Consider the following 27599-nt stretch of genomic DNA (forward strand, 5'->3'; position numbering starts at 1 on the left):
AACAACACCAACAGCAACAACAGCAGCAGCAACAACACCAACACCAACAACACCAACTACAACGACACCAGCAGCAACAACAACACCAGCAGCAACAACACCAGCAGCAACGGCAACGCCAACAGTAGACTCGGCAATGCAAAACATATCCGAAACTACAACAACAGCTACAACACCGTTGCCGACCTCTGCCTCGAAGACAACACCCAGAGTTAAAACAAGTAGGTGTTTATACAAAAACATCGTTATTGGTTGGCACGGTCACAGCACAAGTGTGTTCCTCGCAGCTGCAGTTGCTGGTGCATTTATAAATTTATATATATATATATATATATATACGTTACTTGTAAACTGTTAACATCGTTGATGCAATGTAGAAGTTACAGGTAAACTGTCAACATCGTTGATGCAATGTAGACGTTACAGGTAAACTGTCAACATCGTTGATGCAATGTAGACATTATTTGTAAACTGTCAACATCGTTGATGCAATGTAGGCGTTACAGGTAAACTGTCAACATCGTTGATGCAATGTAAACGTTAAGGTAATCTGTCAACATCGTTGATGCAATGAAGACGTTATAGGTAAACTGTCAACATCGTTGATGCAATGTAGACGTTACAGGTAAACTGTCAACATCGTTGATGCAATGTAGACGTTAAGGTAATCTGTCAACATCGTTGATGCAATGAAGACGTTATAGGTAAACTGTCAACATCGTTGATGCAATGTAGACGTTAAGGTAATCTGTCAACATCGTTGATGCAATGTAGACGTTACAGGTAAACTGTCAACATCGTTGATGCAATGTAGACGTTAAGGTAAACTGTCAACATCGTTTATGCAATGTTGATGTTACAGGTAATCTGTAAACATTGTTGATGCAAAGTATCCCTATGTGATTGGTCATCCATGTTAATAATAATAATGAGAATATTTATAACGCGCCTTTTTCTAGGCTAGATATTCTGCCCAAATTTGATCATATATTGTTCCATTCAATAATCTCCTCGTGTTTCTACGTGAGTGGCCATCCATATTCCAATTCAACACATCACTCTATCTTCTTCCAGCTGAGGACATGTGTAGCGGATGTGTCATGACTAACGGCGTCGGCTACGTCGCCCACCCCACAGATTGTTCCCGATTCTATCAGTGCTACTACAGGAACGTCTCCAGCATGTCCTCGGAGAGGTCGTGCCCCCCGGGGCTATACTGGAACCAGGCAGCACTAACGTGTGACTTCCCTGCAAACGTGCAATGTCTACAGGGTGGGTACAATCGCAGTAAATAGGAATCATGAGGTGGTTCAGTAACCAGGAATCATGAGGTGGTTCAGTAACCAGGAATCATGAGGTGGTTCAGTAACCAGGAATCATGAGGTGGTTCAGTAACCAGGAATCATGAGGTGGTTCAGTAACTAGGAATCATGAGGTGGTTCAGTAACTAGGAATCATGAGGTGGTTCAGTAACTAGGAATCATGAGGTGGTTCAGTAACTAGGAATCATGAGGTGGTTCAGTAACCAGGAATCATGAGGTGGTTCAGTAACCAGGAATCATGAGGTGGTTCAGTAACTAGGAATCATGAGGTGGTTCAGTAACTAGGAATCATGAGGTGGTTCAGTAACTAGGAATCATGAGGTGGTTCAGTAACTAGGAATCATGAGGTGGTTCAGTAACCAGGAATCATGAGGTGGTTCAGTAACTAGGAATCATGAGGTGGTTCAGTAACCAGGAATCATGAGGTGGTTCAGTAACCAGGAATCATGAGGTGGTTGGTTCAGTAACCAGGAATCATGAGGAATGGTTCAGTAACTAGGAATCATGAGGTGGTTCAGTAACCAGGAATCATGAGGTGGTTTCAGTAACCAGGAATCATGAGGTGGTTCAGTAACCAGGAATCATGAGGTGGTTCAGTAACTAGGAATCATGAGGTGGTTCAGTAACCAGGAATCATGAGGTGGTTCAGTAACTAGGAATCATGAGGTGGTTCAGTAACTAGGAATCATGAGGTGGTTCAGTAACTAGGAATCATGAGGTGGTTCAGTAACTAAGAATCATGAGGTGGTTCAGTAACTAGGAATCATGAGGTGGTTCAGTAACTTGAGGAATCATGAGGTGGTTCAGTAACCAGGAATCATGAGGTGGTTCAGTAACTAGGAATCATGAGGTGGTTCAGTAACTAGGAATCATGAGGTGGTTCAGTAACTAGGAATCATGAGGTGGTTCAGTAACTAGGAATCATGAGTGGTTCAGTAACTAGGAATCATGATGAGTTGGTTCAGTAACTAGGAATCATGAGGTGGGTTCAGTAACTAGGAATCATGAGGTGGTTCAGTAACTAGGAATCATGAGGTGGTTCAGTAACCAGGAATCATGAGGTGGTTCAGTAACTAGGAATCATGAGGTGGTTCAGTAACCAGGAATCATGAGGTGGTTCAGTAACTAGGAATCATGAGGTGGTTCAGTAACTAGGAATCATGAGGTGGTTCAGTAACTAGGAATCATGAGGTGGTTCAGTAACTAGGAATCATGAGGTGGTTCAGTAACTAGGAATCATGAGGTGGTTCAGTAACTAGGGAATCATGAGGTGGTTCAGTAACTAGGAATCATGAGGTGGTTCAGTAACTAGGAATCATGAGGTGGTTCAGTAACCAGGAATCATGAGGTGGTTCAGTAACTAGGAATCATGAGGTGGTTCAGTAACCAGGAATCATGAGGTGGTTCAGTAACTAGGAATCATGAGGTGGTTCAGTAACTAGGAATCATGAGGTGGTTCAGTAACTAAGAATCATGAGGTGGTTCAGTAACCAGGAATCATGAGGTGGTTCAGTAACTAGGAATCATGAAGGTGGTTCAGTAACTAGGAATCATGAGGTGGTTCAGTAACTAGGAATCATGAGGTGGTTCAGTAACCAGGAATCATGAGGTGGTTCAGTAACCAGGAATCATGAGGTGGTTCAGTAACCAGGAATCATGAGGTGGTTCAGTGACCAGGAATCATGAGGTGGTTCAGTAACCAGGAATCATGAGGTGGTTCAGTAACAGGTGGTTCCAGCAAACGAAGGAATCCTAGAATCATGAGGTTGGTTCAGTAACTAGGAATCATGAGGTGGTTCAGTAACCAGGAATCATGAGGTGGTTCAGTAACCAGGAATCATGAGGTGGTTCAGTAACTAGGAATCATGAGGTGGTTCAGTAACTAGGAATCATGAGGTGGTTCAGTAACCAGGAATCATGAGGTGGTTCAGTAACTAGGAATCATGAGGTGGTTCAGTAACTAGGAATCATGAGGTGGTTCAGTAACTAGGAATCATAAGGTGGTTCAGTGACTAGGAATCATGAGGTGGTTCAGTAACTAGGAATCATGAGGTGGTTCAGTAACCAGGAATCATGAGGAGGTTCAGTAACCAGGAATCATGAGGTGGTTCAGTAACCAGGAATCATGAGGTGGTTCAGTAACCAGGAATCATGAGGTGGTTCAGTAACCAGGAATCATGAGGTGGTTCAGTAACTAGGAATCATGAGGTGGTTCAGTAACCAGGAATCATGAGGTGGTTCAGTAACTAGGAATCATGAGGTGGTTCAGTAACTAGGAATCATGAGGTGGTTCAGTAACTAGGAATCGTGAGGTGGTTCAGTAACTAGGAATCATGAGGTGGTTCAGTAACTAGGAATCATGAGGTAGTTCAGTAACCAGGATTCATGAGGTGGTTCAGTAACTAGGAATCATAAGGTGGTTCAGTAACTAGGAATCGTGAGGTGGTTCAGTAACTAGAAATGATGAGGTGGTTCAGTAACCAGGAATCATGAGGTAGTTCAGTAACCAGGAATCATGAGGTGATTCAGTAACTAGGAATCATGAGGTGGTTCAGTTACTAAGAATCATGAGGTGGTTCAGTATCTAAGAATCATGAGGTGGTCCAGTAACTAGGAATCATGAGGTGGCTCAGTAACTAGGAATCATGAGGTGGTTCAGTAACTAAGAATCATGAGGTAGTTCAGTAACTAGGAATCATGAGGTGGTTCAGTAACTAAGAATCATGAGGTGGTTCAGTAACTAGGAATCATGAGGTGGTTCAGTAACTAAGAATCATGAGGTGGTTCAGTAACTAAGAATCATGAGGTGGTTCAGTAACTAGGAATGATGAGGTGGTTCAGTAACTAGGAATCATGAGGTGGTTCAGTAACTAAGAATCATGAGGCGGTCCAGTAACTAGGAATCATGAGGTGGTCCAGTAACTAGGAATCATGAGGTGGTTCAGTAACTAGGAATGATGAGGTGGTTCAGTAACTAGGAATCATGAGGTGGTTCAGTAACTAGGAATCATGAGGTGGTCCAGTAACTAGGAATCATGAGGTGGTTCAGTAACTAGGAATCATGAGGTGGTTCAGCAACTAGGAATCATGAGGTGGTTCAGTAACTTAGAATCATGAGGTGGTTCAGTAACTAGGAATCATGAGGTGGTTCAGTAACTAGGAATCATGAGGTGGTTCAGCAACTAGGAATGATGAGGTGGTTCAGTAACTAGGAATTATGAGGTGGTCCGGTAACTAGGAATCGTGAGGTGTTTCAGTGACTAGAAATGATGAGGTGGTTCAGTAACCAGGAATGATGAGGTGGTTCAGTAACTAGGAATCATGAGGTGGTTCAGTAACCAGGAATGATGAGGTGGTTCAGTATGGGAACATCGGGGCTTTACTGCGGATCAGACAGTTTTACAATTTCGTCCAATGGCCAGAGTTCAATGCCGTAATCAGCTGTGGTAGTTTTCATCTTTATATTTCGGCCAGGAGTATGTCTGTATTTAAGCCCTTCCTCTTTCAAGCTGATCATGTTATTTTCTTGGTTTTTAGATGTATGCTCTCCTGGCGGGTCGCTGTCTGTCGACTGCCGCAACTACTGGGACTGTAGTACCGGAAGTGCCACTGCCAAGTGCTGCCCACTGTACCAGTCATACGATATCACTTCCGGGTCATGCAAGACGAATGTGACCTGCACTGTCGGTTGTCTAATGGAAGGAGATATTCGTGGTATGTTAAGATAGTTATTGTTGATTGTAACTCATTTACAACTACAAGTCAAAGTTCGAGTGAACGTCGTCCTGTAAGTATGGAGACCACGATACTTCCACGTCAGAGTCAGGCAAGCCTACCGTGGTGTTGACATCACAGACGGTCGTACACAGGTCTCCAGACTGCCAGGAAGTACGTGAAGACGTCATATCATTTGTGAGCGAACAGGGACAACAGGACCCAGACCAACCAGTAACGTTTGTTCATTTGGGCCAATCTGTTGACGTTTTGAATATCCCAGGTTGTTTTCCGGTGTCTTCACTGCATTGTCGCTGCCTCGATTGTATGAACGCAAATGATGGTCACATCTGATACTGACAACGGGAATTGAGCTGTTACTCTAACCTTCGTATAGGTCGTGCCCCCTTCCCAGAGTGGGTTTTGTCATTACACATGTTATAGTAAATATAACCACAAGACTGGTCGGGCGAATGAGCGTCCTCTGTTGTCATTTTCAATGTTATTACGTCACTTTATATAAGGCACAGTTTGTTGTTCCTACTTAAACTACAGACGTCCCGTGCGACCTGCGTCCAGTGGCTGGAGACAAGCACGTGTTCGAGCAGTGGACGCCAGACGGAACATGGGTACGTCACAGATGCCCGCTCTTCACGGAGTACAGCAAGGGCAACTGCGGCTGTGCCTTTCTTGCGCCACAAAACTATAACAAAGGTTTGTATTTTCGCATTTGTTCTATGAATAAAAAAGAGAATTTTGAGAAATATCTGAACTACGGCTACTGGTCTCATTGCAGTCCATTCTTAAAGAAATGTCGATTGTACCAAATAACAACGTTAGAGACCCAAATGATTTTTTTCACTGATAATTTTGCTTGTTATACACTGAGAGCAGCCTGCAGACCTGAGATGTATCTGCCTTTTGACGACAACACCGACGACATGTCCGGGAATTCTGTGCACGTCGCCAACGAAGGAGTTACCGTGAGTCACGGGAGTGCTGTGTTTGATGGCCAGGGACGTCTTGTCATCAATCGGTTCTCTAACGCATGGTTTGGGTCAACTCTGGTCGTGACACTCAGGTTCAAGGTCGCGGCATCCACGTCTCGGCACGCCCTTGTGTGTAACGGAGACTGTCGCGTAGGCCCATCCATCTACATCGGCAGCAACAGCGACAGCACAACTGAATTCTTTGCAAAAACCTACAACAGCCCTGCAGTCAACTTTACTCTCCCACAGTCCGTGAGTATGGCACAGAATGTTAGTATGACACAGGATGTGAGTATGACACAGTGTGTGAGTATGACACAGGATGTTAGTATGACACAGGTTGTGAGTATGACACAGGATGTTAGTATGACACAGGTTGTGAGTATGACACAGGATGTTAGTATGACACAGGTTGTGAGTATGGCACAGTATGTGAGTGTGACACAGTATGTGAGTATGACACAGGATGTTAGTATGACACAGGTTGTGAGTATGGCACAGGATGTTAGTATGACACAGGTTGTGAGTATGGCACAGGATGTTAGTATGACACAGGTGTGAGAGTGTGAGTGAATATGGCGGTTGCAGTATGTGAGTATGAGTATGACACAGGATGTGTGAGTTAGTATGACACAGGTTGTGAATATGACACAGGATGTCAGTATGACACAGGATTGTGAGTATGGCACACAGGATGTATGGCACAGGATGTTAGTATGACACAGTTTGTGAGTGTGGAGTTAGTATGACACAGTATGTGAGTATTTCACAGTATGTGAGTATGACACAGTATGTGAGTATGACACAGTATGTGAGTATAACACAGGATGTTAGTATGACACAGGTTGTGAGTATGACACAGGATGTTAGTATGACACAGGTTGTGAGTATGACACAGGATGTTAGTATGACACAGGTTGTGAGTATGACACAGGATGTTTGTATGACACAGGTTGTGAGTATGGCACAGTATGTGAGTATGGCACAGTATGTGAGTATGACACAGTATGTGAGTATGACACAGGATGTTAGTATGACACAGGTTGTGAGTATGGCACAGGATGTGAGTATGGCACAGTATGTGAGTATGGCACAGTATGTGAGTATGGCGCAGTATGTGAGTATGACAGGTTGTGAGTATGACACAGGATGTGAGTATGACTCAGCATGTTAGTATGACGCAGTTAAGATGTGAGTATGACACAGTATGTGAGTATGACACAGTTAGGATGTGAGTGAGTGAGTGAGTTTAGTGTTACGCCGCACTCCGCAATATTCCAGCTATATGGCGGCGGTCTGTAAAAATCGGATCTGGACCAGACAGTCCAGGCTAGCTATTCTCGAAACTTCTTAAGTCCTACGAACTTCTTAAGCCCATTCTTAACACATTGGCTACGATCAAAGTTAAGAATTCTTAGGGCTACGAACGTTTCGAGAATAAGGGCCCTGTGGATATACAGCCTGAACATCAATCCACGCAGATGGGATACGATGACATGTGTCAACCCAGTCAGCGAGACTGACCATCCGATCCCATTAGCGGCCTCTTAATCACAGGTCGTGAGTATGGGACTTGGTGTGAGTATCGGACAGGGTGTGAGTATGAGACAGGGTGTGAGTATGAAACAGGGTGTGAGTATGACAGGGTGTGAGACAGGAGTGTGAGTATGAGACAGGATGTGAGACATGAGACAGGGATGTGAGTATGAGACAGGGGGACAGGACAAGACAGGACAGGAGGACACAAGACAGGGGAGACAGGAGACACACAGGAGAGGACATGGAACACAGGAGGGTGAGACAGGAACAGGAGACAGGAGACAGGTGAGACAGGAGCATGGGAGACAGACAGGAACGCACACAGACAACAGAATCACACAGAATCACAGACAGGACAAGTGTGAGGAATGGAATGGACAGGGGGAATGTGGATGGGAACAGAATGGAAAGAGTATGAAAACAGGGATGGAGCATGAGGACAGGATGTGAGAGACATGTGATCAAAGAACCCAGAGACAGGACCGGACATGGATGGACGTGGACAGCCTGAGATCAGGAACCAGACAGAGTGTGACACTGAAGACAGGAAGTGGACAGGACACAAAGAAGGATGAATGGACACAGGACAAGGGATGGAGACACAGAAAGGATGGAAGAAGGATAATGGAAGATGGAGGAACAGGGGAATGGAGGGACAAACGAAGATGGAGAAGATAATGGAAGATGGAGGAAATCAGAATGGATAGGGTGAGGATGAGAAGGAAATAGATAATGGAAGATGTGGAAATGAAAGGAATGGACAATGGAAGATGGACATGGAAGAATGGACAGGAAGGAATGGATAATGGAAGGAATGGATAATGGAAGATGGAGGAAATGGAATGTGATAATGGAAGGAATGGAATGGAGACAAAAATGAATGGAAAGTAAGAGATAATGGATGGATATATGAATGGAATGGATAATGGAAGGATGGATAATGGAATGGATGGAATGGGAATGGATAATGGAAGAAATGGAATGGAGGAATGGAATGGATAATGGAAGATGGAATGATAAGGATGGAATAATGGAATGGATGGATATGGAATGACAGGAATGGAAGATAAGGAATGGAATAATGGAAGATGTGATAATGGAGATGGAATGGAATGGAAATGGAAGAATGATAATGGAATGTGGAGGATGGATGATGGAATGGAAGAATGGAAGATGGATCTATGGATATGGAATGTGGATAATAAGAATGGATGGAAATGGAATGGATGATGAATGGAGGATAATGGAAGAATGGAAATGGAATGGAAGAATGGATAATGGAAATGATAATGGAAGGGAACGGAATGAAAGGAATGGAAGTGGAATGGAATGGATAATGGAATGGATAATGGAAGATGGATGGAATCTGAAAGGGAATGGATAATGGAGATGACATGGTGTTGAAATGGATATGTCTGCGCTATGGAAGAATGGATACGTCTAGGAAGTGATGGAATAATGGAAGATGGATATAGAATGGAATGGATAATAATGGAAGGATGGATATATGGAATGCCGAATGGAATGGAATGGATGGAAGGAATGGAAAATGTGTTTCAGATGGAAGATGTGGATATGTGTCTAGGAATGGATGTGTTGGAGTGATAATGGAGGATATGGAAGATGGAATGCTGAATGTGAGATAATGGAAGATGTGATATATGGAAATGGAATGGAGGTGTTTCATAAAGGAAGATGGATATATGATGAAATGGAAGATGTGATATATGGAATGGAAGATGTGATATATGTGGATAAATGGAATGGATAATGGAAGATGGAATGATAGTGCTGAATGGAAGATATGAATGGATAATGGATATATGTGTCTAGTGCTGGATGGAATCTAGATAATGGAATGGATATATGTGTCTAGTGCTGAATATTTCAGATAATGGAATGGATAATGGTCTAGTGCTGAATGAAGGAAGATAATGGAAGATGGAATATATGGATAGTGCTGAATGGTTTGGATAATGGAAGATGGATATATGTGTTTTAGATAATGGAATGTGAAGATGGAAAGATGTGATATATGTGTCTAGTAATGAATGTGGATCAGATAATGGAAGATGTGATATATGTGTCTAGTGCTGAATGGAATCAGATAATGGAAGATGGATATATGTGTCTAGTGGAATGTGTTTCGTGATAATGGAAGATGTGATATATGTCTCAGTGCTGAATGTGTTTCAGATAATGGAAGATGGATATATGTGTCTATATATGTGTCTCAGAGTGCTATATGTGTCTAGTGCTGTGTGTTTTAGATAATGGAAGATGGATATATGTGTCTAGTGCTGAATGTGGGTTTCAGATAATGGAAGATGTGATAGTGTCTAGTGCTGAATGTGTCTCAGATAATGAAGATGTGATATGGATGTGTCTAGTGCTGAATGTGTTTTAGATAATGGAAGATGTGATATATGTCTAGTGCTAGTGCTGAAAGGATGTGTTATGCGTCTAGCGCTGAGATAATGGAAGATGTGATATATGTGTCTAGTGCTGAATGTGTTTCAGATAATGGAAGATGTGGATATATGTGTCTAGTGCTGAATGTGTTTCAGATAATGGAAGATGTGATATATGTGTCTAGTGCTGAATGTGTTTGATATAGATAATGGAAGATGTGATATATGTGTGTCTAATGTGATAATGGAAGATGTGATATATGTTCTAGTGCTGAATGTGTTTCAGATAATGGAAGATGTGATATATGTGTCTAGTGCTGAATGTGTTTCAGATAATGGAAGATGTGATATATGTGTCTAGTGCTGAATGTGTTTTAGATAATGGAAGATGTGATATATGTGTCTAGTGCTAGTGCTGAATGTGTTATGTCTAGTGCTGAATGTGTTTCGTGATAATGGAAGATGTGATATATGTGTCTAGTGCTGAATGTGTTTCAGATAATGGAAGATGTGATATATGTGTCTAGTGCTGAACGTGTTTTAGATAATGGAAGATGTGATATATGTGTCTAGTGCTGAATGTGTTTCAGATAATGGAAGATGTGATATATGTGTCTAGTGCTGAAATGTGTTTCAGATAATGGAAGATGTGATATATGTGTCTGAGTGCTGAAGATGTGTGTGCTGATAATGGAAGATGTGATATATGTGTCTAGTGCTGAATGTGTTTCAGATAATGGAGGATGTGATATATGTGTCTAGTGCTGAATGTGTTTTAGATAATGGAAGATGGGAGGATGTGTTATTTGTGTTTACTTGTGATTGTGTTTCAGGCCAGCGGATGGCAGGACGTGGAGTATATACTGCAGGACGGGGCGTTGCAAGGGCGAGCTGCTGGGGTTTGGACTTCGCAGAACACAACAGGTATAATGTCTACATTACATTACAACGACCGCCATTACATATACACTTTAAGCTCGTCACATCTGTCGGGTATCAGTTGATAATTGGTGTCCATACATGCATACATGCATACATGCAGACAACTATAGTCCGTCAACTGAACTTTTGGCACCCTGTTTTTCACAATTTACCTTTTAACCAAAAATGCCCTCAAAATGTTTTGTGCATACGCTCTTTATATCATATGACCTATCGAAGGTTTAAATTTCATAATTTTATGTCAATTATTAAAGCTTTTTCTTAAGAATCCATCTTATAAAAATATGAAAAATGGAAGTAGTTACACAAGGGAGTAAAATGATACGATGGAACAGCCACCAACATGGTGTGACACACGTGCATCTTGTTTACATTGTTACGCCTGCAAGCAAATCTACAGGGACTGTTTAATCATCATAAATCCATTTTAAACAAGTAGATTCATTGAAGTCTTTAAAGACTGGTTGCTTGATCTCTTGTATATATATCCAAATTTGAGCAACAGCTTGCATATGGTATGCTTTGATACAATGATGTCATGGTCTTCTTTTGAACAATATTTTCGTCAGTTTGCTTGACAATATGGATCGATGTAACCGACGCATGACGTCCCTCACAACCCTTCTATCGAATTCATCAAGCTTTGTTTTCTTTGCATGTTTTGAGACGGTCCCCGATTTAACTGCCATGTCATCGTCTGAAATAGTGTCATGGGAGATAAGGGGCGGTGGGGTAGCCTAGTGGTTAAAGCGTTGGCCTCGTCACGCCGAAGGCCCGGTTCGATTCCCCACATGGGCACAATGTGTTAAGCCCATTTCTGGTGTCCCCCGCCGTGATATTGCTGGAATATTGCTAAAAGCGGCGTAAAACCAAACTCAGTCAGTCAGTCAGTCAGTCATGGGAGATAACTCTTTGCAATATTCTTTTGCAGATCTTCGTGGCATTAAATGTCTTTTGGAGAAACATTTAATTAAAAAAAGAGGTTTTTTTGCGCTTTGCCTCGCGCTTGAAAAAGTTGAAAACTCTTTTGATGATTTGCCGGTCATCTTCGTACAACATCGTTTTCCCTACAACCTGTGCGTGTTGACGATCTTTGACCATTCGTAACTACTCGCCTCTTTCCGTGACCTACAAGAAGACTCGTACCCCTATCGTACGCCATTATTGCCAAGAATCGTGGCAAACCAATCAAATCGCGTGTAGTAAAATGCATTTCGAAGCATGAAAATGGCGGCACCTTTGAAGTTTGAAACTTCGCTAAAGTATGCAAAGCACAATTTAAACATTACTTTTAGCTAAATGATCAGAAACTTTATACACTGAAACATATTTACAAAGGGAATGACTGTATTGCTGTTTAGCCCACAAGAAAGAGATATTCTAGGAGTTATGTTGGGAAATTCAGAGTTGGTAATGGTACTAGACTATTTTCATCTCCATGCCCGTTTGCGCCTAGACATAGCCCAGTCGTAAACATGGCCACGAGAGGGGTACGAGACGCCATCCGGCTTGCCGGAATGACACGAGTAGTTACGAATGGATCTTTGACATCACTTAAGCGTGCTAATGTAAATACCCGTGCATGTACATATCACGCTGACACACATTTTACAGTGTTGTTGGCTTTTCCGTCAGGAGCGTTAACCCCTCGTAAAACTCTCCACAATTTTACAATTATTATATGACAGGTTTAAAGGCAAAATCTTTAATAATCGTTTTAAAATTACTAAAATCGATATCTTGTTAGGTCACGGTATACAATTACCATATGAACAGAGCAGTGTTTTAAAATATTCAGGAATTTTATGTAAATTGTGAAAAACAGGGTGCCAACAGTTAAGTTGACGGACTATAGTTAGCTGTTGTCCAAACATACAGACAACACCCACCCACCCACACACACACACACACATACACACCCACCCACACACAAACACACACACACACACACACAAAAAAAAGGGTCTGAACCAAAACACACAGACACACAAACAAAACACACACACACACACACACACACACACACACACAGACACACAGACACACAGAGAGAGTAAACAAAAACAAAAACATAAAACCAAAAAACCAAAACAAACAAACAAACTAACAACGAAACAAAACAAAACAAAACAAAACTAAAACAGGTAAGAAACAGGTAACGTCACAGAACAGAAAAAGCTTCCCCGCGTGGGTACAATGTATGAAGCCCTTTTCTGTTGTCCCCAGCAGTGATATTGCTAGAATAATGCTAAAAGCGAAGTAAAACCCAACTCGCTCGCTCACTCACTCATAACATATGGGGACCGCCTCCGTGGTGTAGTGGTTAGAGCGTCCGCCCGGAGAGCGGAAGGTCGTGGGTTCGATCCCCGGCCGCGTCATACCAAAAGACGTTAAAATATGGTACTTGTTGGTCCCTGCCTGGCGCTCGGCATTAATGGGTACAACAAGGACTGGTCGGCTTGGAGTCAGTATAATGTGTCTGGGTGGGATATTCATGCTTCACTGCGGCATGGTATCTCAGTGGGCTAGCACTATAAAACCAGCTTAAGTCTGGGCTAGTACAAGCAGCCGCACATACACATACACACGCATGCACGTCGTCATATGAGCGAAATATTCTCAAGCACGACGTTAAACCCAATTTCACCTCACCTCACCTCATAACATATGGTGTACTTTGGAATCTAATTTTAGTAGATCTACGCTTTTAGCATTATTCTAGCAATATCACGGCGGGGACACCAGAAATGAGCTTTAAACATTGTACCCCTTTGTGGGGAATCGAACCCGGGTCTTCAGCGTGACGAGCGAACGCTTTAACCACTAGGTTCTCCCTACCGCCCCTCCATATGTTAGGAGGCACGGTGTAATATGTAATATAAGTGGGTCATGCGCTTTAGGTGCACTTGAGACTCGACAGAGGGCGCTGATAGTCGGTGGCTGCGGAGGGCTGACAGATTCCAGGGCTCTATTGATGAGGTCAGTACAATAAATGTTAGTCATCTTACAATAACACTGGAATAATCAACTAAATTTACATAATGTCATGATAGACGAGATAGACTCCTGACTGAATTTCATATTGTAATGTCAGACCAGGTGGATCTCATGATCAGTGACCAGCTTCCTTTTGGGACAAGGCAATTCATCTCAACAGATCAATGTAGACAGGCAATCACAGACATGTTGTTGCTTGTTTGTTAGCTAGGCCACACTGTGCGGACAGCCGTGAGGCCAGAGAGATGGTTGTTAATACATGACGTGCCGAGATAGGTCCTCACGGCATGGCCACTATATGTGAGTGACCGGAAGTCGTACTGTCAAGGTATATGAAGTTATAATTCGTACACTCGGATGTAAACCCTTGAGTTCAAACTGACTTGTATTTCCAGTTGGCAGTTTACTTCTGTAACCCTGGAACACCTTAAAGTTGGAACGCCGTGCACCTGGAAGGATTTAATCCTTGAACGCCTTTACACCTGGAAGGATTTAATCCCTTGAACGCCTTACAACTGGAAGGATTTAATCCTTGAACGCCTTACACCTGGAATAATTCCTAAACCTGGAAGGATCTAAGACTTCACCAACCAAAGTGCTGATGACCAGCTGATGAGACCAAGAGCGTTGTGTATCGTCATGTCTTTCGTGTGAATTATGTCACATTCTGACTTTTGTATTATTTTGTTAATTAAACTCGTTAAGCATATAAGTTTCATAGCTCGTTTATTATGAAAATACAAAGTGCATTGTTTGTATACATTGCATTGATTGCATAGTACGCCTATGAAGGGAATGTCGATGCTGCTTTAGCACAAGGAGTCACTGATATACTATAATCAATCAACTGTTTCTCAATCATAAATAAGTATCAACACCACTTTGGTTTTAGTGATGCCCTGCAGCTCTTCAGTCCATCAGATTCATTTCTGAAAGTGTTTTTTTCGTCCGAAGAAAAAGCCCCACAACGACTGCGTCCACAAAACACAAAATGGCCGCCACAGCTGACAGCCCCATAGGCCAGTCTATCCATTCCGGCAGTATCTCGCTTAGGGTAGCGCGTGAGTCCAGCACTTCACACTTCTTGGCGAATACCGCAATGCCCACCAAAATGGCCGATCCTTGAACACAACAGTCAAGATATGAGCTTCTATATTCTTAAAATGGGATATATTCTTCAAGTCTCACATTTATTGACAAAACCCAGACTCACACAACAAAACCCGGATAGACAACAATCAACTCACAATAAAACCCAGACAACAATCAACTCACACAACAAACCCAGACAACAAATCAACTCACACAACAAAACCCAGACAACAATCAAATCACACAACAAAAACCCAGACACAGCAATCAACTCACACAATACAAAACCCAGACAACAATCAACTCACAACAAACCTAGACAACAATCAACTCACACACAAAACCCAGACAACAATCAACTCACACAACAAAAACCTGAGACAATCAATCAACTCACAACAACAAGCCTTGACAACAATCCATACAGACAAGAGGTAATAGCGCAGAAAGCTCCACAAAACGAAAACATTCAGCAACCAACAGAAAGTGAACTTTGGATGTAGAACTTACTTGCAGCCCCGCCATTAAACAAACAAACAGCCGACACAGCACCACAGACCACTTGTTCTTGAAAACCGACAGAACATAGCAAGCCACTGCTGCAGCCGCGAAGACACAGCGGCCCCCACCTCAAACACCTTTTGTTACTTGCAACCACGCTGAAAACAGAACACGTGTGGATCTTGTTTACTGTAGTAGCAATATAGCACTCTGATGTGTACATCAAGTAAACATCAGTTGTGATTTTAAACAGAACATGAGAATAGCTTACATGTTAGTTGCTCTGTAAATATGCACACATGTTTAAACAGTAAATACATGCTGGATCAATAACTTCAGTGTTCCAGACATACTGGAGTGAATGTAAGTGTTACCGACTACTTGACTCCTGAGAGTTTCTAGGACTTCAGTCCTGCCTCTCACAACGAAGCTACATGTGATACATGTGGCCTCACCTTAGGCAAGTGGAGTTTGTTAAAAATTCCTCTGTTCACCCAGCAGAAAAAATGGGTACCCGGTTGGATAAAGTCATGTGACTATAACCTTCTAGCGCCAAACAGACAACTTGGGTTATCCGGGGTAAAAAATAACCAGATTCTGCTTAGGCGTCCAGTGAGCAGCTACTCCGGATGGATACTAGGTGCTTTATAAATGAATTATTTTTTTTAAAGATTAAAATATGCAGCAGAGAGGGTTTGGGAGATCCTGGCACAGTCAGGCTGGTAAGGCTCATCATCAACTCTACACGCAACCCAGACAGCGAATGGGACTTCTCCGGGAAACGCTGCCTAGTCGAACCCACCAAGGACGAATATGTAGACTCCCCAACACTGCAGCCTTCTGCATTACCCAGAGTGACAGAAGGGCTGTGCTGCCGGTGGAGAACCCGGGCACTCTCCTGATCTGCGCACAAGAGACCAGGGAGGTACCAAACCAAGGGCACCAAGAACAATGGGGATCCTGACGACAGTGTACCGGGATGCAAGCGAGACATTTCAAAGGCGAGGTCCGCATATTTAGAATGCTTTTCCTGAATCTTGCTGCCAATCACGTTGCTGTCAAAAGGGACAGAAACGTCAATGAAATAAATATATTCATTGGCTTTATCAAAAGTACAAGATCAGTTTTGTTGGCTGGATTCTTCTGAGGCTGTATATGCCTATTCCACATGTTCAGGGTCGTACCATGGATGGACCTCGGAGTCAAATCCACAGGCATGGTGTGGAGACGGTAGTAAAACAGCGAGCCATGACATCATGTCTTTAAGATATGCTGTTTGTGCCAAGGAAGGACATCCACTGACAAGGTGTTGGACAGTCTCTGTGAATTTATTACAAAGTCGACATTTTATATTGATATTTTCTTTAAGAATCACACTTTGGAGATTGCAAGTGAGAAGTGACTGGTCTTGAGCAGCAAAAAGAAAGCCCTCAGGCCTCACATTTAAGACCAGCCGACTTCATCGAAAGCGAAGGTGTCGGTTGGATTGCTATTCTGTTCCACACACTGCATGTACACACGATGCAATGGTTTCTCAAAGCTTCTCCACAAATGACCGACTCTTGGCAGACTTGGTGAAGGACTTCACCTGGTTTACTCCCATCGCTGTACCGTCCAGCAGTACATCGCCATCAACAAAATCAACCTCAAACTTCAGATTCTGTCCAACAACCTTGGCACGCTTAAAATAGCTGTGGAATTCCTTTGCTTTCATCATGAGTTTTGACGTGCATAACCAGAGGATCATCCGATAAATAAATATGTGCAAAAGTACCCAATAAAATTCTACCATGAAGAGCCTCGACATTAATCAGACCTGACCTCTAGAACTGATTGGCATATAAAACGGTTAAGAGAAGAACGAGGGGTGGTGGGCTCTGTTATCAGATATGATTCTTCTGGTCAGGCGGTCAAGACTCTGGATGTCCAATCAACTACTCCAAAATAATAGGAAAAGACTGGCACAGGAAAGGTATTGGTGGCTTTGACCTTGTTATGTTTTACAGATTAATGATAATATGCTGCAGAGAAGGGTTCGGGTGATCCTGGCACAGTCAGGCTGGTAACGCTCATCATCAGCTCAGGGCCCTTGCCCCCTCTACATGCAACCAAGTCAGCGAATGGGACTTCTCCCAGGAAACGCTGCCTAGTCGAACCCACCAGGAACTTTCCGGAGAATATGTAGACTCCCCAACACTGCAGCCTTCTGCATTACCCAGAGTGACAGAAGGGCTGTGCTGCCGGTGGAGAACCCGGGCACTCTTCTGATCTGCGCCAAAAGACCAGGAGGTACCAAACCAAGGGCACCGAGAACAATGGTTTCTTCGTCATACTGATGTGAATGTAAGTGTTTCCGACATACTGAAGTGAATGTAAGTGTTTCGGACATACTGAAGTGAATGTAAGTGTTTCCGACATACTGAAGTGAATGTAAGTGTTTCCAATATACTGAAGTGAATGTAAGTGCCTCTGACAGACTGAAGTGAACGTAAGTATTCCCTACATATTTGAATGAGTGAATGAGTTAGTGAGTGAATGTGGAGTGAATGTCGTGTTTCAGAGTTAACAGATAAGCGTAAATGTCCAGTGGAGATTCAGTCAAGCCACCAACAAAAACTGGAACTAAAGACGTTTTATGGCGAGGTTAAAGCGCTCCATCGACGTGACGCACTACGTCGTAGGGCGTTGCGCACGGATACAGGAGTGATTAGGTCCTAGTTAAACACTCCTAATTCCATGTACTCTACATGGCCACATGTTGTCTCGCTCAACCGCGTTACTTTACTTCGAGAACAAGTTGAAACCATTTGACGTGTTCTTCAAGCTAATCCCATTAACAGGGCACTACTAGAGGGATACCTAAGACATACCATATACCTAACCCTAATCCTAACAAAGCTAATCCCATTAACGGGGCAGTACTAGAGGGATATCTAATACATACCATATACCTAACCCTAATCCTAACAAAGCTAATCCCATTTATGGGGCAGTACTAGAGGGATACCTAATACATACCATATACCTAACTCTAATCCTAACAAAGCTAATCCCATTAACGGGGCAGTACTAGAGGGGCACCTAATACATACCATATACCTAACTCTAATCCTAACAAAGCTAATCCCATTTATGGGGCAGTACTAGAGGGATACCTAATACATACCATATACCTAACCCTAATCCTAACAAAGCTAATCCCATTTATGGGGCAGTACTAGAGGGATACCTAATACATACCATATACCTAACCCTAATCCTAACAAAGCTAATCCCATTTATGGGGCAGTACTAGAGGGATACCTAATACATACCATATACCTAACTCTAATCCTAACAAAGCTAATCCCATTTATGGGGCAGTACTAGAGGGATACCTAATACATACCATATACCTAACCCTAATCCTAACAAAGCTAATCCCATTAACGGGGCAGTATTAAATTTCTACTGTTGACGTGTTCTTCAAGCTAAACTCATCAATGGCGCATTGCCATTTGATACTATTGATAGAACACTGACAGTATGATATTGTTATTGGGTCACTTACCATCTTATACTATTGATAGAACACTGACAGTATGATATTGTTATTTGGTCACTTACCATCTAATACTATTGATAGAACACTGACAGTATGATTTTGTTACTGGGACACCTACCATCTGATACTATTGATAGAACACTGACAGTATGATATTGTTACTGGGACACCTACCATCTGATACTCTTGATAGAACACTGACAGTATGATATTGTTACTGGGACACCTACCATCTTATATTCTTGATAGAACACTGATAGTATGATATTGTTACTGGGACACCTACCATCTTATATTCTTGATAGAATACTGACAGTATGATATTGTTACTGGGACACCTACCATCTGATACTATTGATAGAACACTGACAGTATGATATTGTTACTGGGGCACCTACCATCTGATACTATTGATAGAACACTGACAGTATGATGTTGTTACTGGGGCCATTGCCATCTGATACTATTGATAGAACACTGACAGTATGATATTGTTACTGGGACACTATTTATATGATAAGTTTACTGGGACACTATTCATATGATACTGTTACTGGGACACTATTGATATGGTACTGTTACTATGATACTATTGATATGATGATGTTACTCGGACACTATTGATGTGATAATGTTACTGGGACACTATTGATATGATACTGTTACTGGGACACTATTGATATGATGATGTTACTGGGACACTATTGATATGATAATATTACTGGGACACTATTGACATGATACTGTTACTGGGACACTATTGATATACTGCTTTTAGCGGGATGCTGATTAACAAATAGTGTTGATGTGTTCAATGAGATGTATTAAAAACTATGCGGACGTTATGTGAGTGGACGTAGAGGAGTCTGTGTCTACAGTCGGCACAGTGCGTTCTGTGCTGAATTTACGATCAAGTGTTTTGCATCAGTGTTCATGCATGTTTTAATCACCAAGATTTCAAAGAGCGTCATACGACTCTTGCTGAGACGTTGCTCGGTCATGGTTTCACCTTCTAAGGCCTCAGTAAATCTTTCAAAACGCTTTATGGTAGACATGAGGGGATCATTTCCCCATCTGAGGCATGGATGGCAATGGTGATGTCTGATGTAATTCCACGTCGTGACAAACGTTCCCGTGTGTTGGAGGTGAATAATTGACTAGCCGTCGCGTGTGTATGTGGAGGATGCCATCTAGGGTGCAGGATACGCTTCACGAACACCTGTACCCATCACTACTTGATAGTGATTCGTCTACCAGGCTCATGGACATTGTCGATATCGAGCAGTACAACCCTGGCTGTAGACTAACAACTAGTCTCTGAAATGAACATATTTTACTGAAAAAGGTTCATAGTAAATAAAAAATATGATGAAAAGGAGCCCTGAGACTTTCTTCATTTTCAGAAGCTGAGGAAATCTAGACTTGCCACATTTTCTAGACTTGCGTGGCCTTTCTTGGATATATTTGCTTCAGGGTCTGTACGACAGACTACCCTGGCTGCTGGGAAGGGCTATGGTAAAGTTAACTTAGTTATGTTGCAAGTCCTGCGGTGTAAACTTACCGAAGGTGCCGGTGGCATCTGTGACCTTCTCGTTGCAGTCATCAGCCACACATGATATTGTCCTCCATATTCCATATTTGACTGTGAGGTTGGAAGGGGGACGGGGCTCGACGATCCACCAGCCAGGCGTGAGCAGGCCAGATAGTTGGAAGGCAATGGATAGAGACGCCAGAAACATAGCCACCAGATCTATTGACAGCATTCTAAATGGATTGCTTTAGATTGCGAGTGTATGTATCAAGTACTTGCCACAAATGTCTCACATTAATGTAGGTGGATCTTCTTCACAGCTACATTGTTGAACAGCTTCAGTTTAGAAAGCCTGACGTTTCGAACGAATGAAGTTCCATAAGTTTAGATCAGCGGTGCAGCAGTCAACAGAGGTAGTGTGTTGCAGGACGAGAACAGCCGACTGACTGGTCGGCAGTTGGTGCACAGATCCGGGCGGTCTACGGCCACGTCAGGGGGGGATGGACGTAAGAGCCTGGTGGCTGGATTGAGCAGTGGTAGCGGGGCCAGGCGTGTCGCCAGGTGGCTGACACGACTCACTGTACGTGAGGAAGTCGCAGGGCGGGAAGCATGGAAGAGGGAAGTGAAGAGTGTTTACTCTGGGATCAGGGGATCAAATATACAACAAAAATAGTATTAACATTACAAACATCATAAGCCTATTATTAGCCGCGGCTCTAGTTCCCTTAATATGGACAGATACGAGGTAGCCCAATGTAAGTGTAACAAGTTAGAGGCTGCTTGGTCAGGTCTGGGTGTGCAGAAATAAAAACATGCATTTAGTGGAAGTAAATTATAAACAAGGGGTTACTAGGATGTGCAAACACGATACATGGACATGCAGACACGATACATGGACATGCAGACACGATACGTGGACATGCAGACACGATACATAGACATGCAGACACGATACATAGACATGCAGACACGATACGTGGACATGCAGACACGATACATGGACATGCAGACACCATACATGGACATGCAGACACGATACGTGGACATGCAGACACGATACGTGGACATGCAGACACGATACATTGACATGCAGACACGATACATTGACATGCAGACACGATACGTGGACATGCAGACACGATACATGGACATGGAGACACGATACGTGGACATGCAGACACGATACATGGACAAGGAGACACGATATATGGATATACAGAAACGTTATTTGTATATACAGAAACGTTACACGGATATACAGAAACGTTACACGGATGTACAGAAACGTTACATGGATATGCAGATACATTACATGGATATATAGAAACGTTACATGGATATACAGAAACATTACATGGATATAAAGAAACGTTACAGAAACGTTACATTGATATACAGAAACGTTACATTGATATACAGAAACGTTACACGGATATACAGAAACGTTACTTGGATATACAGAAACGTTAAATGGATATACAGAAACATTACATGGCTAAACAGAAAACGTTACACGGGTATACAGAAACGTGACACGGATATACAGAAACGTTACATTGATATACAGAAACGTTACATTGATATACAGAAACGTTACACGGATATACAGAAACGTTACTTGGATATACAGAAACGTTAAATGGATATACAGAAACATTACATGGCTTAACAGAAACGTTACACGGATACACAGAAACGTTACATGGATATACAGAAACGCTACACGGATATACAGAAGCGTTACATTGATATACTGACACGTTACACGGATATACAGAAACGTGACACGGATATACAGAAACGTTACATGGATATACAGAAACGTGACACGGATATACAGAAACGTGACACGGATATACAGAAACGTTACACGGATATACATAAACGTTACACGGATATACATAAACGTTACACCGATATACAGAAACGTTACACGGATATACAGAAACGTTACACAGATATACAGAAACGTTACGTGGATATATAGAAACGTTACTTGGATATACAGAAACGTTACACGGATATACAGAAACGTTACATGTATTTACTATGAGTAACAAGGATATACAGAAACGTTACACGGATATACAGAAACGTTACACCGATATACAGAAACGTTACATGGATATACAGAAACGCTACACGGATATACAGAACCGTTACATTGATATACTGAAACGTTACACGGATATACAGAAACGTGACACGGATATACAGAAACGTTACATGGATATACAGAAACGTTACACGGATATACAGAAACGTTACACGGATATACAGAAACGTTACATGGATTTATAGAAACGTTACTTGGATATACAGAAACGTTACACGGATATACATAACCGTTACACCGATATACATAAACGTTACATGGATATACAGAAACGTTACACGGATATACAGAAACGTGACACGGATATAGAGAAACGTTACACGGATATACAGAAACGTTACATGGATATATAGAAACGTTACTTGGATATAGAGAAACGTTACACGGATGTACAGAAACGTTACATGGATATACAGAAACGTTACTTGGATATATAGAAACGTTACACGGATATACAGAAACGTTACTTGGATATACAGAAACGTTACATGGATATACAGAAACGTTACACGGATGTACAGAAACGTTACATGGATATACAGAAACGTTACACGGTTATACAAAAACGTTACCCGGATATACAGAATTTTTACACGGATTTACTATTAGTTACATGGTGCTTTGAAAGGGTGAACGTGACTGCGCCTCATGAAATACGGAATTTACAAGGGACTTACAGTCCCGTACACCCTTTCAAAACATTGTGTGACGAATTTATTACCCTTAAGATTTCTTTATTTAGCTTATCTTTACAAACCAGCATTCAATTTTCGGCAGAATGAGACACAAAACGTTTTGCCATGGCTTTTCCTGAACGGTCATAAAGGGAGATAACTCGGGATGGCTTAGTTTATGATAAATATTATCGAACTTGAGGTTTTGTTAAACGACAAGTGAAACGCAAAAACATTTTAATTTACTCTACTGGCTTTACCAACTAGAGTATGTGTATACTTTGTCCAGCACAACCGAGTAGAAAATAGAATACCAAGGGAATTATCTAGTATGTTGATGTTTTAACTGGAATGCCATTGTAAAAGCATTTTTCATAGAACAAAGAAAACAAGCATTGTGAAATACCCAAACCTCCGTCTTATCCATATTAACCTCCTGATCCCAAGAGCTACACTACTTATGTAAAATATCTATCTTTCTCTGTAAGTCTGTCACAGTACCATCAAATAAATTAAGATCATCAGCATGCAACAACAGAAGTAAATCAGCATTATTTGACCCAACAAAGATACCGCTCAGACCTGAAATCTGCAGCATAGCCTGAAACTCTGTTATTAACATCGCAAAAAGAAACGGACTTAATATGCAACAGTGACGTACGCCACTTAATGATTCAACAGATCCACCGATTGACGAAAGAGAATGTCGAACTGAAACCAAGATTTTAGAATATATGTCCCTTAAAATGAAATTAATGTGCATCTTATTCCTTGCCTCAAAAGCAAAAGTAATACACATGACCTGACTTTACATGCGGTAGCACACAGCGACACACATAGCACACCCGACCTGACCATAGCACACCCGACATGACCTGACCATAGCACACCCGACCTGACCATAGCACACCCGACCTGACCTGACCATAGCACACCCGACCTGACCGGACCATAGCACACCCGACCTGACCACAGCACACCCGACCTGACCGGACCATAGCACACCCGACCTGACCTGACCATAGCACACCCTACCTGACCGGACCATAGCACACCCGACCTGACCTGACCATAGCACACCCTACCTGACCGGACCATAGCACACCCGACCTGACCATAGCACACCCGAAGTGACCTGACCATAGGACACCCGACCTGACCTGACCATAGCACACCCGACCTGACCTGACCATAGCACACCCGACCTGACCTGACCATAGGACACCCGACCTGACCTGACCATAGCACACCCCAGACCTGACCGGACCATAGCGCACCTGACCTGACCGGACCATAGCACACCACGACCTGGCCTGACCATAGAACACCCGACCTGACCTGACCATAGCACACCCGACCTGACCGGACCATAGCACACCCGACCTGACCGGACCATAGCACACCCGACCTGACCTGACCATAGCACACCCTACCTGACCGGACCATAGCACACCCGACCTGACCTGACCATAGCACACCCGACCTGACCTGACCATAGCACACCTGACCTGACCATAGCACACCCGAAGTGACCTGACCATAGGACACCCGACCTGACCTGACCATAGCACACCCGACCTGACCTGACCATAGCACACCCGACCTGACCACAGCACACCCGACCTGACCGGACCATAGGACACCCGACCTGACCGGACCATAGCACACCCGACATGACCTGACCATAGCACACCTGACCTGACCTGACCATAGGACACCCGACCTGACCTTGACCATAGCACACCCTGACCTGACCTGACCATATAGCACACCCGACCTGACCATAGCACACCCGACCTGACCGGACCATAGCACACCGACCTGACCATAGCACACCCGACCTGACCGGACCATAGCACACCCGACCTGACCACAGCACACCCGACCTGACCTGACCATAGCACACCCGACTTGACCGGACCATAGCACACCTGACCTGACCTGACCATAGCCGCCCGACCTGACCGGACCATAAGACACCCGACCGGACCGGACCATAGCACACCCGACCTGACCTGACCATAGCACACCCGACCTGACCATAGCACACCTTGACCTGACTGGACCATAGCACACCCGACCTGACCATAGCACACCCTACCTGACCGGACCATAGCACACCCGACCTGACCGGACCATAGCACACCCGACCTGACCGGACCATAGCACACCCGACCTGACCATAGCACACCCGAAGTGACCTGACCATAGGACACCCGACCTGACCTGACCATAGCACACCCGACCTGACCTGACCATAGCACACCCGACCTGACCTGACCATAGCACACCCGAAGTGACCTGACCATAGGACACCCGACCTGACCTGACCATTGCACACCCGACCTGACCTGACCATAGCACACCCGACCTGACCTGACCATAGCACACCCGACCTAACCTGACCATAGCACACCCGACCGGACCTGACCATAGCACACCCGACCGGACCGGACCATAGCACACACCCGTAATTCTTATGGAGTGACTTTACATGTGCTAACACATACCGACACCCGTAATACTTATGACGTGACTTTACATGTACTAACACATACCGACACCCGTAATACTTATGACGTAACTTTACATGTACTAACACATAGTGACACCCGTAATACTTATGACGTGACTTTACATGTACTAACACATTCCGACACCCGAGTCACTTATGACGTGACTTTACATGTACTAACACATAGTGACACCCGTAATACACCCGACATGACTTTACATGTATAAAAACACACCGACACCCGTAATACTTATGGGGTGACTTTACATGCAATAAGACACACCGACACCCGTAATACTTATGGGGTGACTTTACATGCAATAAGACACACCGACACCCGTAATACTTATGGGGTGACTTTACATGCAATAAGACACACCGACACCCGTAATACTTATGGGGTGACTTTACATGCAATAAGACACACCGACACCCGTAATACTTATGGGGTGACTTTACATGCAATAAGACACACCGACACCCGTAATACTTATGGGGTGACTTTACATGCAATAAGACACACCGACACCCGTAATACGCCGGATCTACCTACATGTACGAACACGCGTAATACACATGACTACACCTGGAATCACAGCTGCCGTTACATAGAGACAACCTGTATTAAGTATCTAGACAGATATATTTATTGATAATAGTTCTGTTGTGCTATGCCTACTGTTTCAGGCAGGTTGTGTGACACTGCTGCTTGTCATTACTTAGTTTAGTGGCTTACTTTCACAGCTGTTTGGGCCTATGTATCAAATATAATCTGTTTCTGAGGACAGGCAAGAGTGGGTATATTTACATGAGCAAAAGCATGTCTTGTCCAGCATGTATTAAGATTAGGTATTTGGTGATATGTAAAGACAGATGTGATAGTTTTTGTAAAGTACCTCATGGTGTTGTGAGATCACCAGTGATGTATCTGAGCATGTTGTGAGATTGCCAGTGATGTATCTGACTATGTTGTGAGGACATCACTAGTGATGAATCTGGCGACTCGAGGAGATCACTAGTCACGTATCACGATATTTCTGTGTGCTGGTTGGAAGTGCCAGTGTGTGAGGTGCCGCTTGCTTTATAGGACATACTTTTGATGTATAATCATGTGATTTATTTACTGCTATCGAAGTTAAATGATAAAATATTCAGATACGCGTACGTTTAGTACTGGGACCTTGCGTATTTCCTGAAGAGCATCACATATCAATTTGTCTTACCTCCTGGCAATGTCAACATAAGATTCCCTTCCCCTTGAGGGTCAGTTCACCTCATATTTGTATACGACTTCAAAAATATCCCTGTCAACATATTGTCTCTTTCATCTTATTTGATCTATATTTTCGCCAAATATTGAATTTTCCTGGGAGCTGCCCAAAGCCTCTCAACAGTCAAGCAGAGACTGTAATATATGGATAGATAACATGACATATATCAGTAGAGGCTGGAGCTGTGCATGAGACTCACTGCGCCGGAAAATAATGTGTGTGGGTGTGTGTTGGGGTGAGGGAGGTGAGGGTGAGGGTGGGGGGATTGTTATTTGGTAAACTGAATATTTGACGGAGGAAAAGTTGACGATGTGCGATGTAGTGGCGTACTGGGTGGATTTTTCACCTGTCACATGTAACAGATGGTGAGAGGTAATGGTTGGCAAACAGGGGTGGATTGTTCACCTGTAACATGTGGCAGATGGTGAGAGGAAATGGTTG

The 27599-nt window shown here is 43.1% G+C and overlaps 2 protein-coding genes across 2 annotated transcripts; both read left to right on the forward strand.

The window, feature by feature from the left end:
- The first annotated feature begins 4 nt into the window (after positions 1-4).
- LOC124288179 (protein PIF-like) lies at positions 5-14623 on the forward strand. Its single transcript, XM_046724765.1, has 8 exons — positions 5-221; positions 1075-1272; positions 4860-5036; positions 5592-5750; positions 5931-6277; positions 10809-10899; positions 13818-13896; positions 14310-14623. Exons 1-8 carry the CDS (start codon positions 137-139, stop codon positions 14416-14418), a joined length of 1245 nt encoding a protein of 414 aa, XP_046580721.1. The 5' UTR covers positions 5-136; the 3' UTR covers positions 14419-14623.
- A 6327-nt stretch (positions 14624-20950) lies between these two features.
- On the forward strand, positions 20951-26610 carry LOC124288163. Its single transcript, XM_046724742.1, is given in 3 exon segments — positions 20951-20995; positions 21436-21963; positions 26575-26610. Coding segments are annotated over 3 exon segments (609 nt in total).
- The last annotated feature ends 989 nt before the right edge of the window (positions 26611-27599 follow it).

This window comes from Haliotis rubra, unplaced genomic scaffold, assembly GCF_003918875.1.
Source record: "Haliotis rubra isolate DU_JTF1 unplaced genomic scaffold, ASM391887v1 Scf413, whole genome shotgun sequence".
NCBI lineage: Eukaryota > Metazoa > Mollusca > Gastropoda > Lepetellida > Haliotidae > Haliotis > Haliotis rubra.

Excerpts from the sequence above, each read along its gene's own strand:
- LOC124288179 (XM_046724765.1), top strand. The coding sequence starts at position 137 with ATGCAAAACATATCCGAAACTACAACAACAGCTACAACACCGTTGCCG. Across the intron at positions 5,751-5,930 it reads GCCACAAAACTATAACAAAG|CCTGCAGACCTGAGATGTAT; the intron begins GTTTGTATTTTC and ends CACTGAGAGCAG. Across the intron at positions 13,897-14,309 it reads TCCAGGGCTCTATTGATGAG|TTGGCAGTTTACTTCTGTAA; the intron begins GTCAGTACAATA and ends TTGTATTTCCAG.